Here is a 15,688-nt window from a genome sequence, read left to right as displayed (position 1 = left end):
TCAGTAACTTGGACCGGAAGAAGCCTCCTAGAGGAGGGAGGGAGATGGCGCCCCTCCACCCCTGTTAGCAGCCCCACTGCATCATTCACCCCCAGGGGTCCTGGCCCTGGGTGCTTTGGGGACGCCCCCAGCAAAACGCAACTCGGACACTGGTTTCGTGTCTCAGCTGGCTGCCGGCCCGCCCGGTAGTGGGCTTCTCGGCATCAGTTGACGCAGCCAGCACCAGGCTGCCTGTCCCCACGGTGCTGGGCGGCCTCCAGCCCACTGCCGGCGCGAGCAGCTGCATCCTGTCGTGGAGGCGGGCCCCGGGCTCACCTGGAGCCGCCGCGGCCACATCTGGTTTCCATTTCTTCCACGAGTCTGTAACAAACACAAGGCCCCTCTCGGCACCACATGCCGTTTGTTTAACTCAAGTCTCCGTGTTTCTCGCCCCCCCGGCCTCCCCGTCATTGATGGGTTGCCTCGTTGAAGCAGAGCTGGGCCTGTGGGGCCTGGGCCGCGTGCCCCGCAGCCGTCCGCCCATCAGCATGTGAGGCAGGTTTATTGGTCTCTTTGATGTTGAAGAGGCCGAAACAGTACCAACTTTCCCCAGAGCCCGAGCTGGCCGTTGGACTGGGGGAGTCCCGCCCTGCTAGGGACACACGGGCCTGGCCACCCCCAGCCTGGCGCTCCCAGCAAGCGCAGGGCTTGTGACACGCCTGGTGTGGACAGAAGAGGTGGGCAGGCCTTCAGGAAAGGCTACGAGGCCATGACCGTGAGGCTGACGGCCCCCTTGAGGGTCTGGCGAGTGGGTTTGGAGTTTGTCATGCTCTTCAGCTCCTCCTCTGAGCGTGGCCTCATCCCCTTTCTTCCTCTCCCTCCCAGCCCATGGCTTGTTTTGGTGTTGGGAGCTGCCTTGGCCACACACCTTGTACAGCTTGTCCGTTCCCCAGTGGGGACCCGGCCCTGCTTCTGCTGGGTGGGAAAGAATGGGAAGGGCCAGGCCGGGGCCTGTGGGCAGCACCATGTTGGTGCGGGGACACAGCTGGCAGAGGGTGTCACAGGCCTGAGTGGGAGCTCGCCCTCCCCCATCTCCTTCCTAAGTTTCTCTTCTGAGGACGCGTCCCTTGTGCTGCTGTGCCAGGCGCTGGTGTACGTGGGCAGGAAAGCGTCCGGCCACCTGCAACCGATGTCAGCGTGCCCATGGGGAGGCCTGAGTGCAGGCCTGCCTTCCTCCTTGGTGCCCCCGCAGCTCTCCCAGTGCCCCACCGAGAAGGAGCAGTTAACACCCCTGTGCCATGTGACTTCTCAGTTTTTCTGCCTGTGTGTCAGACGTGGCTATGAGCTCGTCTCACCGGTGCTAAGATAACCACGCCAGCCACAGCTGAATCCGGAAGGACTCCTCAGGGGAGGGAGGGGCGCTGCCTCCCATGTTCAGCCCCGAGAGACCGGCCCACACCCCCTCCACCTGCTGCCCATGGGAAGACATGCCCATCTGCAGGAGAGTGTGACGAGTGAGCCAGACGGGGCTACCCAGCCACCCAGCTGGGACTTTGGGTCCAGGGACCCGTTGGGATTCCTGCACATCCAATAGAATGTGCTAGACAGGGTTTCCCTTGCTGCCTAAGTCAAGAAGAGCAGGTGTTCCCAAGTAGACCTTCTCACGTCAGCAGTGAGGCAGGCACTTTGAAGGTTGTCAGGAAAGGTACTCAGAAGCAGCACTTGGCCTTTTTAAAGGACTGTTAGTGGCTGCTCCTGCTCTCTGCATGGTCCTGGGGTCCCTTGCATCTCCTGAACTTGGGATTTACCTCCAATCAACAGTGATTCCATCTGTGGAACGCAAATGTGATTTTAAGAGACACTTTACTTTTGTGCTTGGCAGTCAGAGGACTGCTTCCATCTTCACTGATCACAAGATACAGAGAGATGCCCCAGACTCAGAACGGGGTCCTGCTGGGGATAGTCGAGGAAGAGGAGCCCCTGGCCCTGACCCTGTCTTCCGAGGCGGAAGCAGCCTCGAAGGCAGATGCTTGTTGCTGTGGACGGGCCTGTCTGGATGTCACACCCAAAAACGGCTGTACGTCCCCAGATTTCAGAACTGTGGTTGTCTGAGCACCGAAGAATTGATGCTTTTGAACTCTGGTGTTGAAGAAGACTCTTGAGAGTCCCTTGGACTGCACAGAGATCCAACCAGTCCATCCTAAAGGAAATCAGTCCTGAATATTCATTGGAAGGACTGATGCTGAAGCTGAAATACCAATGCTTTGGCCACCTGATGCGAAGAACTGACTCATTGGAAAAGACCCTGATGCTGGGAAAGATCAAAGGCGGGAGGAGAAGGGGACGACAGAGGATGAGGTGGTTGGATGGCGTCACTGACGTGATGGACGAGTTTGAATAAACGGGAGTTGGTGATGGACACAGAGGCCTAGCGTGCAGCAGTCCATGGGGTTGCAAAAAGTCGGACATGACTGAGCAGCTGAACTGAACTTGGGTCCTCTGTCTCCCTGAGCCAGTCACAGAACCGCCTGGTGTCCACACTAGACCAGTGACTGTCGGCCTGTCTTCTCAGGAGCTCCTGGTAGAAGCACCATCAGGAGGGTCTGAGTGTGGAGGGGGCCAGGCAGGTTAGAAAGCTTCCCTGCCCAGCAGAACTGAGGCAGACATGGAGTTTCCCTGTGTGGTGCCCACTCTGGGGAGCGGAGGCCACAAACTTGAGGCTGAGAGGAGGCCCCTCCAGGCCGGGGTGCCCTCTGCTGGCTACTCCCTCCGATTCACTGCTGCCTCTGGAGGGAGAAACAGGCCGGGCCCCTGCCCGGCCTTCATCCTTCCCTGGGGTGACCACTGTGGGTGAGTGCGGGCTGTTCTTCAGTTGCTAATTAGGAAGTTTGGTGTTAGTTTTACTGTGGCCCACAGGCATTGCTGGCAAACTGTTCCCACGAGGAGCTGTGGTTCATTTTAGAAAGCACTGCGTCTATTGCCGAGGACAGCTGCGAAGCCCGAGGCCCGGCTGCTGTGGGCGGGGTGGCCACGCTGTGTACCCATGCCCCTTGCTCAACCGAGGCCCCTGGTCATTCCTTTGCCTGATGATGGATGGAGTTTGACTTGTCCTACAACATGATGGAGATATTCTTTGTTTTGTTGTGGTTTTCCTTCCCTTCCTGGTCCTGTCTTAACTTGGTCATCCACTGGACACCACCTCTTGATTTTGACCCCCAGGGGCCTCTGGGGGCTGGGGACGGGGGGTGTTACCTGTGCTGTGGAGCGGATACCACACACTTACTCAAATCAGCCGCTGGATTGAACTGTGGAGTCCCGCGTCTGGCTCCTCCCAGTGCCGTCCCCCCTCCACTTTGTTTTGGACATTAAACCTCAGCTGCTGCAGGTACCCCCTAGCGAGCATGGCAGGTCAGCCCAGGTCCCTTTCCCTCCTTTGGAGGAGGGAGCAAGCCCACCTGAACAGGACTGTCGTGAGTCCCCCCAGAACCCCTTTGGGGTCCCACCACTGCTGGGGGTTCTGCCTCCCCTCTTGCAGGCAGCTTGTGCTCTGAAGGTGGAAAGCGGTTGCTTCGGGCCTGGGATGAAATGACTCTTTTCTCCCAGATAGTGTTTTAGTTTCTGCCACTTTTGCCTGATAGGTAGAAAGTGGTTTTGTTAATTTCCTAAGAGGCTCCACTTTGGCCATCCTCGTGGCCCTCTCCTCGAGGGCCTGCCGTGACTGAGCTGTTGGGCTTCCCGGAGGATGAGGAGGCCTGTGGGATACAGGCGTGTGTAGGGAGCCAGCTTTGTGGGCTGTGCCTCTTTCTCACCTTCCTTTTGATGGGAATTGCAAATCAACCTCCCATAGGCATTTTCCTCAAGCATTTCTCTCCTCCCCTTCCCCCTGGGCCTGCAGCAAGGGGTTGGTTGGGCTTGGGGAGGGTGATTGTCCCCAGGAGGGACAATGTGGGCCCTTACTGTCCCCAGGCCTCAAGTGGTGGGTTCGTGCTGCCACCTGGTGGTGATGGCCAGCTTTAGGCTGGGTGTCGCTCTTCTGCACCCAGTTAGGTGTAAATTGCATTTTGACATATTTTTGTTATGAATACACATGAAAAATGACAGTTTTCTGTGCTAGTTAGCTGCTAATGATTGAACAGGAAAAAAAAATAACTGCTTAGCCTCTGCCATTCGACTGGGGAATGTGATTACAATCCAGGGAAAACCGCCCAGTTGCCGTGCTGATTGGCGGTGTAGCCATGTGGAAACACCGTTCAATTATCTGTGCCGTGCTTACAGGCCAGAATCCAATTGTGGACGTGGCTGAGGACGGCCGAGATAAGCCGAAGCTGCCAAATGAGAAGGATGAGATGGAGCAGGCCCAGATTAAGGGCCCCGTGAATGTGCCCCCAAGGGAAGACACCAAGGAGAAGCAGGAGGAGGCACAGCTGGATCGCCCTGGTCAAGGTGCTACAACTGCCTGGGTGGGGGTGTGGGGGGCGGTGTCCATGGGGGCGGGACCTCAGCTGGACATCAGTCACGTGGTTGGTTGGGATGAGATCTCAGTTCACAGACCTGGAGAGGGAAAGCCACCCTGGGAGGGAAGGCTGGGCCCCCCCCCCCCAACTCCCCAACATCATCTGTCTCCTTCCAGGAGTTGCAGTACCTCTGGGTGAGGCCCACCGCCACGAACCCCCTGTGCCTCACGACAAGGTGGTAGTGGATGAAGGTCAAGACCAAGAAGGACTGGAGAAGGAGCGTCCATCCAAACACGTGGATGAAAGGGCCCTGGGGGGCAAGGGTCAAATGGTACCACCCCTGCTGGATTCAGGACGAGAGAGACCCAGACAGGACCAGGCTTTGGAGGCAGCGGGCGGTCTTCCCAAAGATCCCCAGAAGGTTCCAGAAGAAAATGGTCAGCCAGCCATTGAGCCTGTGAAGGAGGACCTGGGGCTGGGCGACAGGGGCGTGCATCCAGGGCCCCAGGCAGTGCTCCCTGAGGGGCAGGACGTCCCAGTGGCAGGCGCAGGGGCCAGAGCAGACGGTGCCCTGCTGCCTGGCCATGCCGTGGGGGCTGTGGGCAAGCCGGAGGAGAACAAAGAGCCTGGTGGGTGTAGGCTCCCTCCTCGCGGGGCCGGGGAGAGGCTGGGGACGGGGCAGGAGACACTGACCATCCTCCCTTCTGTCGCACTGCCGTTCTTTTCTCGCGAGATGAGCTTGTGTATGTCGCAGCCCTGATGCAGCTGCTGGGGCTTGGCAGCTTCTCTGACATTTGTCACACACTTGTTCGCCAGACCCGTAAGCGGCAGGTGCTGAGCTGCTCCTGTACGTCTGGGCGCACACAGGGCGCGGCGCGGGCCTGACGGGTAGCTCCTTGTTAAGTGCCATCTCAGAGCTACTGAGGACGGTCCCTGCATGCTAATTGATGAAGGTAGTTGACACTGGCTCCCTCCCACCAGCCTGTGAGATGTTAAATATTTTTTTTTATTACCTCCCTGGTACTCATAGGTTGAATATACAGTACCGGGGAGAGAGGGCCAACGTGGAGGGTGATTTTAGGAAATATTGGCCTCCTCCTCTTGTCCCCCCTCTACCTTCTTCTGAGTTTGCCTGCAAGCCTCCTGAGTCTTCGCTGTGTGTGCAGGTGGGAAGGCTCCCCTCCCGGAGGAGAAGCCAGGCCCGGGGGCAGCGCCACAGGCAGAGCCTCGAGAGCAGAGGACCGAGGAGGGACAGGGCGGGGAGCACGCTGGCAGCAAGCTGGAGGGTAAGGCCTTTGCTTTCTCCCTGCATCCTCCCAAGGCCTGGAGATACTGCCACTTCCTTCTGGAAGTGGAGTGTGGCCCAGAAGGAGACACAGGAGCCCATTGTCTTGCCAGTTTCCTGCTGAGGAAGGATCTTAAATAGCTCCCTTGCCAACTAACAGCCTTCTCTCCTCCATTTCACTTCCCCAGGAATGTTTTTATTTTCTTTTCTCCCCCTTTAAAAAAAAAACCAACCTGTCACTGTCATGTGACTTTCTATTCCCGTTTGTATCTCATTTCAAAATAGACATGTTAATATTTCCAACAAGCTGGCCAGGTGTGGGGGTCGTTAGCAAGGGTGGGAGGGCCGGTGACTCACTGCTGTCTTAGCACTCCCCTGCCACCGTGGCAGCAGCTCCCACCCTGTCTCAGCTGGGGCCCGGTGGGGATCTTTGCTCCCACCTGCAGTGAAGACCCAGCACCTGTCCCAAAGCGAAAGCTCGTTTTATCTTTTCCCTCCAGCGAACAAAACTTGCTCTGCATTCTCCTCCAGACCTTCATGCCCATTCTGGGGTGCTTCCCACTCTCTGCTTTTGATGCCCCCCTCCTCACAGCCCCACCTGGTCGGGCACTGCCCTGCACTAAAGGAAGTGGTGGCAGCTCTCCCAGCAAATGATCACTCATCCTGGTTTCTTTGGTCCCCACCCTGAGCCCCCGTGGGGTTACCCTATTTGCTGGCAGTGTCCACGGAGTGGCCCCTGGGTGTTTCACTGTGTGCTCTGAGAGTCTGTGTCTATACGTGGGGATCATGGTATAGCACTTAGGTGGGTTCATGGGATGCTCATGCCTTGCTGCCCCACGAGCTGCTTCCCAGAAGATCCTGCAGCCTCGGGATAGCTGGCTCAGAGTACCAGGTCCAGGAAGCCAGCCGAGCCTCTGCACGCAGAGGCCAGAAAGGCAGAGCTGAGAGTCCTAGGGTTTCCTGTAGCTCAGATGCCATGGAGTTCCGCATGTTACTGACTTTGGTTTCAGTCTGTTTGCTGGTCCTGGTCCTTAAAATCTGTTACCTAACCCTATTTGATTCTTTGACTTTTTCTTTTCTGGAAAGAACTTTCATGGTTTCCTATTCTGCCTTTCTCCAAATGCTTCTCAATGGGATGCACAGCTGAAATCAGAAAGATGGTGGCAGGTAGGAGTCGGGAGGAGCATCACAGTGAAGGTTTCTGTTGGGGTTTAAAGACGAGACAGCAGACAGTGTGGTCACTGAGTCTGGTAGCGCCTTGCATGGGGTGTGTGAGTCAGAACCCGGGATCCACACATGGTCTGTCCCCCAACTGGGCTCATCTGCAGCCCCTCAGGTGGGGTCCCCCCTGATGCCCCAGCCCACTCTCTTCTAGTCCACATGCCCTGGTGCCCCTTAGCCCCACTGGGGCTCTGCCGTGGGGCGCCACCACAGGACAGCCAGGTGCAGCCTGTAAGCACCTGGGCACCCCCAGAGATGGGGCGGGGCCTGCGTGTGACTTCCACGGTGTGCATGGCCTGGTATGAATGTGTTCTGCACGTGTGTTAATATCTGTGCAGCTCTCATCCCATCCGTGAGCCTGATCCCTGTGGTCCTGGGGGGCCGAGCAGCTGCATGTGGAACTCTGGCTGGGGGCTCAGCTTATCACCTCCACTCTGCTTCCCATCTGTCCCATGTTGCTTCTGGCTGGACATGGTGCACTTCACCCACCCCAGCCTTGGGCTAGGGCTAGTCCTCTGATGAGCCAGTGGTCAGGGGGCCTGCTCTTTAGAAACCCTCCCTTGGGGACAGGTGATGTTGGCACCATGGTCGTGGTCGAGGGAGCTGGTCTGGAGCTCTGTGGGATGGCGCTGTGCACTTCCCGTGTCTAAAGGGGGTGTGGGAGCCCTGAGATGATCCATGGAACATAGGCTTTCTCAGGCAGGCATCTTGGTCACCTTAGGATGTCTGGATGTGTGCCTGGTGGGGAGCAGGGGGCTGGATCACTCGGGCTGGCCTAGGGACCCATCCTCTGCATGCTTAGCCTCAGCATGTTCCTCATGGGCACCAGCCTCTGGAGGGAAGCCATGGCAGTCCTTGGGAGAAGGCCAACCCTGGCCTGTTTTGGAGGGTCACAGGTCACTGTTGGGGAGGACAGGCCAGCACACCTGCATGTGCCCAGCATGTGGGGCCCTCACTGGGGTCTTAGCTCTCGCCACTCCCAAAATGTTCTCCTTTCTTCAGATTCGAGCTTTTCCATCTGACAGTCTGTACAGTTACATCATCTTTCAAAGCTTCATGTTTAACGACACGTGTTATAAAAGTTCTTTAAGCCCGGACTGCTGGCTCTCCAGAGCTGACCCAGTGCTGACGTGTTTGTAGTGTGTTATGAGCTCTTTGCACCCGAGGTGTCCAGCCTTGGGGCCTCTTCTTGGTCCACAGTCTGTGGGGGCCCTTCCTACATGCACCTGCTGCAGCTGGCCTGCTCCCAGCTCACCTGGCGCTCCTCCACTGCCAGCTGCAGCCAGCTTCCCGGGGGAGGCAGGGCCGGCGGGAGCACTGGCGCAGCCTCCTCATTGAGGTCCCAGCTCTTGTTGCTGCTGAAGGGGAAGATGGTTCTGTTTGTCTTTAAAATTCTCACCTTGGAGGAAACTCTTAAAAAAACCAGTGTTCTTTTTTAGAATAGTTGATAGTTTGGGTCACCAGCCCAGATCACTTGTCATTTGTGGTTGTGGCACGTGGGTGCTGGCTCAGCCGGGTAGAGGGGAATGCCCAAGAGGCGTCCAAGGGAGGGGCCCACAGCCCCCCTTGGCCTCCCTGCATGCATCACACTGCCCTCAGCCCAGCCAAGCGCCTCTGTAGCTCCCAGGCTCTGACCGCGTGTTTTCTGCACCAGAAGCCGGCCGGGCGGAGATGCTGGACCACGCCGTATTATTGCAAGTGATCAAGGAACAGCAGGTGCAGCAGAAGCGCCTCCTGGACCAGCAGGAGAAGCTGCTCGCGGTGATCGAAGAGCAGCATAAGGAGATCCATCAGCAGAGGCAGGATGGCCAGGAAGGCGAGGACGGCAAGTCCAGGGGAGGGAGGGGGAGGGGCCGGGCAGGGTGGGGATGGTGGCTGCACCTGCTCAGGGAGGAGGGGTTGTCACTTTTAAGAAGAATTGTGCTTTTGTATGTATGTGTTTTGGCTGTGCTGGGCCTTCATTGCTGCACAGGCTTTCTCTCGCTGCGGAGCGCTGGGGCTGCACCCCGTTGTGGCGTGCTGGCTTCTGGTTTCAGAGCACAGGCTCTCGGCAGTCGTTGCGGCATGTGGGCTCAGTCCTTGTGGTGGGTGGGCTTAGTTGTTCCAAGTCACGTGGGATCTTCCTAGATCAGGGATCGAACCCATGTCTCCTGCATTGGCAGGCGGATTCTTTACCACTGAGCCACCAGGGAAGCCCAGGGATTATCCCTTAATGCATGAAAGCCAGAGTCTCCTGCCCCTTCCTGCCCGCCCCCCCATCCCCGTTGGATCTGTGGCTCTGTGGTCTAGAGTCCTGCTGGGCGAATTTAAGCAGGTGTTTGTATTCCTTGATTGCTGGCAAGCTGGCTTCATTTAGTCACTGCGTCGGTAGCTTCTGCTCGTCTCTGTGGCTAAACGGGTGCCTGACTTCATTTGCAGCGGACGTACAGCCTGAGCTGGGGGTGGCCGCACCCAGAGGTAAGGAGCAGGAGGTCCACGACGCGGGGATGGTGGAGCGTCCCCCGCCGCAGCCTGTGGAAGTCCTGCCCGGCGCTCCTGGGCGTCCCCTCGCTCCTCCCCAGGGGCATAGCCAGCACTCCGTGGAGGAGCCTGAGGGGGCAGCGGGCAGAGCCCCAGCTGCACCTCCTGGCGGTGCTGACCCGGAGCCCTGGGCAGCTCCAGCTGAGCCACGGGAAGGCCGGCAGGGCGCTGTGCCTGAGGCTGAGGGTGCTGGTGTGCAAGAGCGGGTCCCTGTGCTAGAGCCTGCCAGGGTGCCCGGGAGCCCAGAGCAACGTGGGGTTGGGGACGTCCCAGGGCATAGCTGGGATGTTTTTGGTGGAGGCGCCCACGAGGAGAAGAAACCCAGGAAGGAGGTAGCAGCTGCTGGTGCGGACGCTCAGGAGGCAGATGTGCCGGGGGTGGGGGCAGCAGTTGGGGCCCCTCAGGTAAAGTCCCAGCAAGCGAGCCGAGACCGGGCACCTGGAGGCAGGTCGGGGGTAGCAGCCCCCCAGGCCCAGGTTGTGTTACATCAGCCGGAACACCGGGCTGACCCTGCTGGAGGACAGGGTGGGCAGCAGGGTGGGCATGCGGAGATGAGGAAGGAGGCCCCCGGGAGGGAGCACATGCCTGCTCCCCGGGAGGACACCGCCGGACAGGAGCCCAAGCAGAGGCCAGACCCTGAGCTCGGGCCCAAACCCGCCATCCCTGGAGATCAGAAGCCGGACAACGCCAAACCCAACCGGGACTTGAAAGTCCAGGCGGGCTCCGACCTTCGGAGGAGACGGCGGGACGTAGCTCCTCTGGCAGAGGCGGGGCTGGCCCCGAAGGACGGCGTCATCATCAGCTTCAACTCACTGCCCGACGTGCAGGTCAATGACCTCCGCAGCGCCCTGGAGACTCAGCTGCACCAGGCTGCTGGGGGCGCCCTGCGGGTGGTCCCAGGCCGCCAGATCAAACAGCTGCCTGGGACCCTGGAGGAGCCCTGAGCCCCACTGAGGCCAGGGTGCTCTGGTCAGCTGGTGAACCTGGACCACGGTGGGTGCCAAGCCCAAGTCAGGCCCAGGGTGGAGTGACGGCTCTGCAGCTGCAGCCACTTCCAGGCTGACTCTCCCATGACTCAACTCCCTCCAGCCTTGAGGAGGAAAAACAGCCGCTCCCTGAGACCAGGAAACATGACCTGCCACCTCCTGTGTGGCCGTGGGAGCCAGCAGGGTTCAGGTGGAGATGTTGGGTCTCTGAGTGCTGACTGCAGCCCTGGCCCCCCGGCTGCCATGAGAGGCAGGTGTTACCCCGAACTTGAATTCCTTCTTGATGTTCTCTGTGACTGTCAGTACAGAGCCTGAGTAAATGTTTCTGCCTTCACCCCCTCTCACCGCAAATGCTGCGTTAAGTCTGAGAGGCTGGACAGGCCTGTGGATCCAGCCGCCTCCGCCCTGGTGCTCTGCTCTGCATACTTCAGTGTCCCAAGCGAGTGGTTGTGAGATTTAAAAAGTAAAACAGACCACTGCTGTCTGGTTGGTGCCGAGGTGAATCACCCAAAGGCTCCCACACCACAGACCGAAGCCGTGACCACGAAACCTGGGTTCGAGGCCCGGTGGGGAGGGGTGCATGGCCTCACTTCTCGCCGCTTCTCACTTCTTCCAGGGCAGCATCTCCCCTGGGTTTTCACCCTTGGGACTCATCTGTTGGGAGGGGTTTTGTCGTGTTTTTTGTTGTACTTTGTTTCAAGGGGCAGAGAGGCCAGTGGTCACCCCTTGACCGGGGGCTGGTTGGCAGGTGACCTGACAGACATGCTGGACTGTGCCCTCAGGAGTCTGGGGCCTTCACCTGCTTTGTGCTTTGGGCTGTGTGTGCCTCCTTCCCCTCTGGGGGCGGGGGCCACTCCAGACCCTGCCCCAAGGGGTCCATGGCGGGGCCACTCACTGACCACTAGCCAGGCATGCACAGGCCATATGACAGCTCCAGCCTTGGTCTCGGCTCACCTCTCCCCTGTGCCTTTTGAAATGGTTTTATTGTTTACTGTGATTTCTATGTCATCTTGAAGCCTCAAAATGAATAATAAAAGGAGTGGAGTCCTCTGGAAGTCAAGCTGATTCCCCACGAGCCCCGGGCACTGCTCACACAGAGGGGAGCTCAGTGAAAGGCAGCCGGGTCCCAGTGCTTCTCGCCCTCCATTCTTAACTAAAAATAATTCCAAGCAAACTATACCTGGCCAGAGTTTCCCTCAGGTTGGAACACCGTTTGTTGTTTCAAGGTGGGATTGCGTGTCCAGCCCTCTTTACCTGAATCTCTCACCTTGACCCAGTGTTCTCTCGATTTCTGCAAAGATAACTTCTTCCTCAGAGCAGGGGCCACAGCCATCTGAGAGCAGCAGTGCAGCCTCTGCCATTGCCTGCCATCCCTGCACCTCTGGACGCTCAGGGTCTTCTGTCCCAGTTAATGCTTGTATTCTCCTCCAGGTTTTCAGCTCCACTCCCCTCCCCAGTCGTTTCCTTCGGGAGCGATCTGGGCAGACCTCTGGGTGGGGTCACCGCGACCAGTACTGCAGGGAGCCATGGGGCCGGGGGACAGTGCCTTGCTTTCTGACCACAGGCCACCCCTCCCGCTGGGTCCCATGGCTGGTAGATGTGGCCGCTGCAGCACACCGGGCCACCAGGAGTGACCCTCTGTGCTGGCAGATACACGCGGCAGACACGAGGCCTGGCTGGCCTAGGTGACTGGACAGGACCCTGTCTGTACTCCCAGTTCTAGAATGGGGCCCCCCGAGCCCAGCCCGGGGTGGGAAGAAGCCAGGGCCGAGGCTGGGTATGGCCTCCCGTGGTGCAGCTGAGCCCTGAGTCCGAGGCCAAGACAGGTGGAGCATACAGAGCCACACAGGGTGACTGCCTCTTGGTGACACAGCTGAAGAAGCAGCAGGAACCATCTTTTCTGCATCCTGACACAACTCGGTTGAATTCCCTCCCATAAACACAGTTTTGAAGACAGGTTGAGTTTGGGGAGGGGAGCCAGGGAGGCCCGTGAGCTGACTTCAGCATGTGGTGAGCAGCCTGGCCCAGCCAGTGGGTCACGTCCACAGCCTTGGACCTGATACATGGCTGGTGGCCTCACCTGCCCCCGTGAACTGGGATCTGAAAGGATGGTAGGAGAGCACCAGGAGGGATGGTTCTGGAAGGGACCAGAGCGCCTGTGCACAGCAGAGATGCCAAAGTGCAGAGAGCACAAAGGGTCAGAAAGAGGCCGTCCTCAGGCAGGAGGCACCTGCACAGGGAAGAGGGGAGGCATTCTCAGCAAGTCTGTTTCCCTGGCCCGCTCCTCACTCCTGCCCTCAGCCAATCTGAGGGTCCATCACCCCTGGCTGGGATGGGGGTCATGTCAATGATGTCTGGTCCTGAATTCCAGTGGTGACTGGTAAACATGACTGCCCAGTCAGCCAGTCTTTAACAGCCCTGAAATCCTTGAACAGCGTATGGCTCCCCTCCAAGGCTGCCCTGGGAACTGCGTTTCACTGGGATGATAGCTCAGATATAAGGGGTTTCAGCACTTTGTGGGGGAAGTGCAGGAGCTTTTGTAAGAGGGAACAGCTCCGGGCCTCAGGGTGTGGGTGCCCTGGCACAAAGCTCTGGGACAGCAGGCCTGGGTGGAGCCAGAGGACAATGTGACCTCCACACCCTGGGGAAGGAGGCTCTGGGATGACACGCCCAGCAGGCAGCGCTCAGGATGCTGGAATCTTCCTGGGTCCCACTGGGTCTCCCTGGAGCTCCAGCACGTGTGCTGCTGCGGCCTTACCGAATCTCAGGATGAGGGGCGGGACCAGAGTGGGCAGGAGCCTGGCCAGGATGGACTTAGGCTCAGACTCCAGAGCCTGTAAGGGAGGGTGGGGCAACCCCATGGAGCAAGTCTCATGGGCACCAGGTTCCTAAAACAGGACCCTCCCTGGGTTCACCCCTTTGTCTGGAAGAGCAACCCCCACTTTTTTTTCTAAGTCAGAAAAAAAACCCATCAGTATCAGATTCCTACAGCTCGGACCTTTCCCTCACAGTGTCACTGTTCTCTCTTTGGTCTGTGTTATAACCTGGCAGTTACTTCTAAATGCTTCGCCAGACTGAGATGACATACCTTTGGTGAGAATGCTTTAAAGAACGAGACTCGCAAGGCAGCTTGTTCACAGCCCATGCACTCATTCTGCAGATGACGAAACAAATCTTACAGTATCTGATCTGATCTTTATTGTGGGTTCACTGTATCTTATTCTCCCCAAATCCTTAGGCGTGCAAGGCTGGAAAACCCATTCCCCTCTGCTCATGCGCGCCTAATGTGTTTTCAGTCCTTTTAGCCCCAAGAGCTTTTGAGGTTTTAGACGCTTGCCCCTTGAGATCATCAGTTTCAGGCACCCAGGGACGTGTACTGGAGCTCGTAGTCCTTCCTAACGGCCTCCTGTCAGGGTCTTCTTGGCCTGGAAGACAAAAGGCTGTGTCTGAATGGGTTGCTTTCAAGCTAGACATGGTTTCAAAGTTAAGAAAACTACCACACCAGAAGCCACCTCCTGGCAAAAACTTACAAAGAGCTTGGCCACGGGTGTGCAGCATGGGGCCAGGCTGGTTGGGGCACTGGGTAGCCAGGGCTGGGCTCAACCTGCTCTGTGGCCTCTCCCACCCCTGCCAGGTATTGTGCCAGCAACGAGTCCCATTTAGTCCTCCCCCTTCTATAAAGGAATCTCTAAGTCAGAGATGCTGAAACACTTGCCCAGAGACAGGCTCCCCTCCTGCCTCCTCATGCACCCCCACAGAGCCTCAGAGTGCAGGCAGAGTAGACAAAATGGCTTGTGTCTTTAAATGAGAAACCCCCACGTTCCCTGTCCTGAACTTCCAGTACGCAGGGCCTGTGGTTAGGTTGCCTTCGATGGAAAACAGCAGGAGAGGCGGTGACGCGCTCCCAGGGGCAGGACAACATGACAGAGGCAAAGGAGCATAAGGAATCATAGATGATCAGATACCTGTGATCCTGACTAATAACCACAGGCGGTAGGGAAAAGCCTGGTTTGGCCAGGAGTGTGTGATCTTTATTTTACATGTGAATCCTTCCAACCATTGACCACAGGATGAAGGTTTGTACCTCCCCGAGGGAGTGCTGTTAGTAAAGCAGGGAAGCTGCCAAGAGGCAGGAAGCAAGTCCAAGCGACACTTGCATCTTGGATGAAACATGTCAGATCAGAGATTGGTGACAAGGGCGGAGGCCGCATATCCCAGCCACAATGATTGCTAGGAAGATGCAAGGGGTTCTTTGAGCCCTCCCGGAAATGAAGTATGGCCCACGCATCAGCCATCCTGGAACATCGGGAAACTGCCTTGGATTCCCTCAATTCTGCTGAGCTGACCCAACTGTCCCCTCTCTGGTCCAGTACTCAGCACCAGCACCTCTGGAGAACAGAACTGACTGTGGGCATCGTGGCCCACCCCAGACCCACAGAGTCGAGGGAACCCAGGACCTTGACACCTTGGGCACCACCTCAAAAGCTTGTGCTAGCCTCATTACAGGCAGCCTCCGTGGCGGCGGGGGTCGCGCCGGCTGGTGTGGGGCTGTGCCCCGTTGAAGCACCTGTTGGAGCCCAACACCGAACCCAGAAGAAAAGGAATTCAGCTTCCCGAGTGGGTAACGTGGGTCCCCGCCCCCTAGGGTCCCACCCCCGGTCGAAGCTGGCATCCACTTACCGCAGCAGCGAAGCAGCTCCGCAAAGCCTCGAACTCCTGCGCACACAGATCCTTCTTCAAGCAGCCGCCCGGGGCCGTGGACGCCTGCACGCACCTGCCGTAGGCGGCGGCCTGGGGGCGGATGGAGACGGGAGAGGGTCGCCACGGCCCACGCGCCCGCTGATTAGCCGGGGCGGACCCCGCCGCCGCCGCTCCCGGGTCACCACTACCCGCCCCCCGCCAGCGCGCACCCCGCCCCGCGCGGCCCTTCCTGCCCCGCCTGACGACTCCGCACCTCGGCCCCACAGGCCGCTAGACACTCGGGGAAGGCGCGGAGGCGGCTTCGCACGCGACCCCACACAGCTCCGTTCCCCGACATGAGAGGCTCTTCCCGGCACCTGTGGGCGCCGCCATCTTAGGTCAGGCCTCTTCCGGCGCCCAACTGCTTGACAGGCAGGCACTTCCGCCCACAACCTTTCTTGCGCTTTGTCATTTCGTCAGGCTTAGCCCTCGCCTCTACCTCTCCGGAACCGCTCTTAAGTCTCCCAGAGCCCTGCAGTTGGCTCGTTGCCTGTCGCCGTCCT

The 15,688-nt window shown here is 58.5% G+C and overlaps 2 protein-coding genes across 4 annotated transcripts in view; one reads left to right on the top strand and one right to left on the bottom strand.

The window, feature by feature from the left end:
- The window catches only part of SLC38A10 (solute carrier family 38 member 10), a 40,899-nt gene extending 29,404 nt beyond the window's left edge, over positions 1-11,495 (top strand). For 2 of the 3 annotated variants that reach the window (XM_043463012.1, XM_043462998.1), the window contains exons 12-16: positions 4,255-4,422; positions 4,610-5,062; positions 5,600-5,719; positions 8,594-8,764; positions 9,358-11,495. In XM_043463012.1, the coding sequence (XP_043318947.1) occupies positions 4,255-4,422; positions 4,610-5,062; positions 5,600-5,719; positions 8,594-8,764; positions 9,358-10,403 (1,958 nt within the window). In that variant the 3' untranslated portion in view covers positions 10,404-11,495. The remainder of the gene's footprint in view (positions 1-4,254; positions 4,423-4,609; positions 5,063-5,599; positions 5,720-8,593; positions 8,765-9,357) is intronic. The other variant, XM_043463004.1, reaches the window with a different exon arrangement.
- A 2,125-nt stretch (positions 11,496-13,620) lies between these two features.
- On the bottom strand, positions 13,621-15,539 carry NDUFAF8 (NADH:ubiquinone oxidoreductase complex assembly factor 8). Its single transcript, XM_043463103.1, has 3 exons — positions 15,400-15,539; positions 15,126-15,236; positions 13,621-13,870 (listed from the first exon to the last, which is right to left on the bottom strand). Exons 1-3 carry the CDS (start codon positions 15,481-15,483, stop codon positions 13,841-13,843), a joined length of 225 nt encoding a protein of 74 aa, XP_043319038.1. The 5' UTR covers positions 15,484-15,539; the 3' UTR covers positions 13,621-13,840.
- Between the last annotated feature and the right edge of the window lie 149 nt (positions 15,540-15,688).

Source organism: Cervus canadensis, chromosome 1 (genome assembly GCF_019320065.1).
Source record: "Cervus canadensis isolate Bull #8, Minnesota chromosome 1, ASM1932006v1, whole genome shotgun sequence".
NCBI lineage: Eukaryota > Metazoa > Chordata > Mammalia > Artiodactyla > Cervidae > Cervus > Cervus canadensis.
Note: the sequence above shows the minus strand (reverse complement) of the source record. Positions and strands in the feature narration are given on the sequence as shown.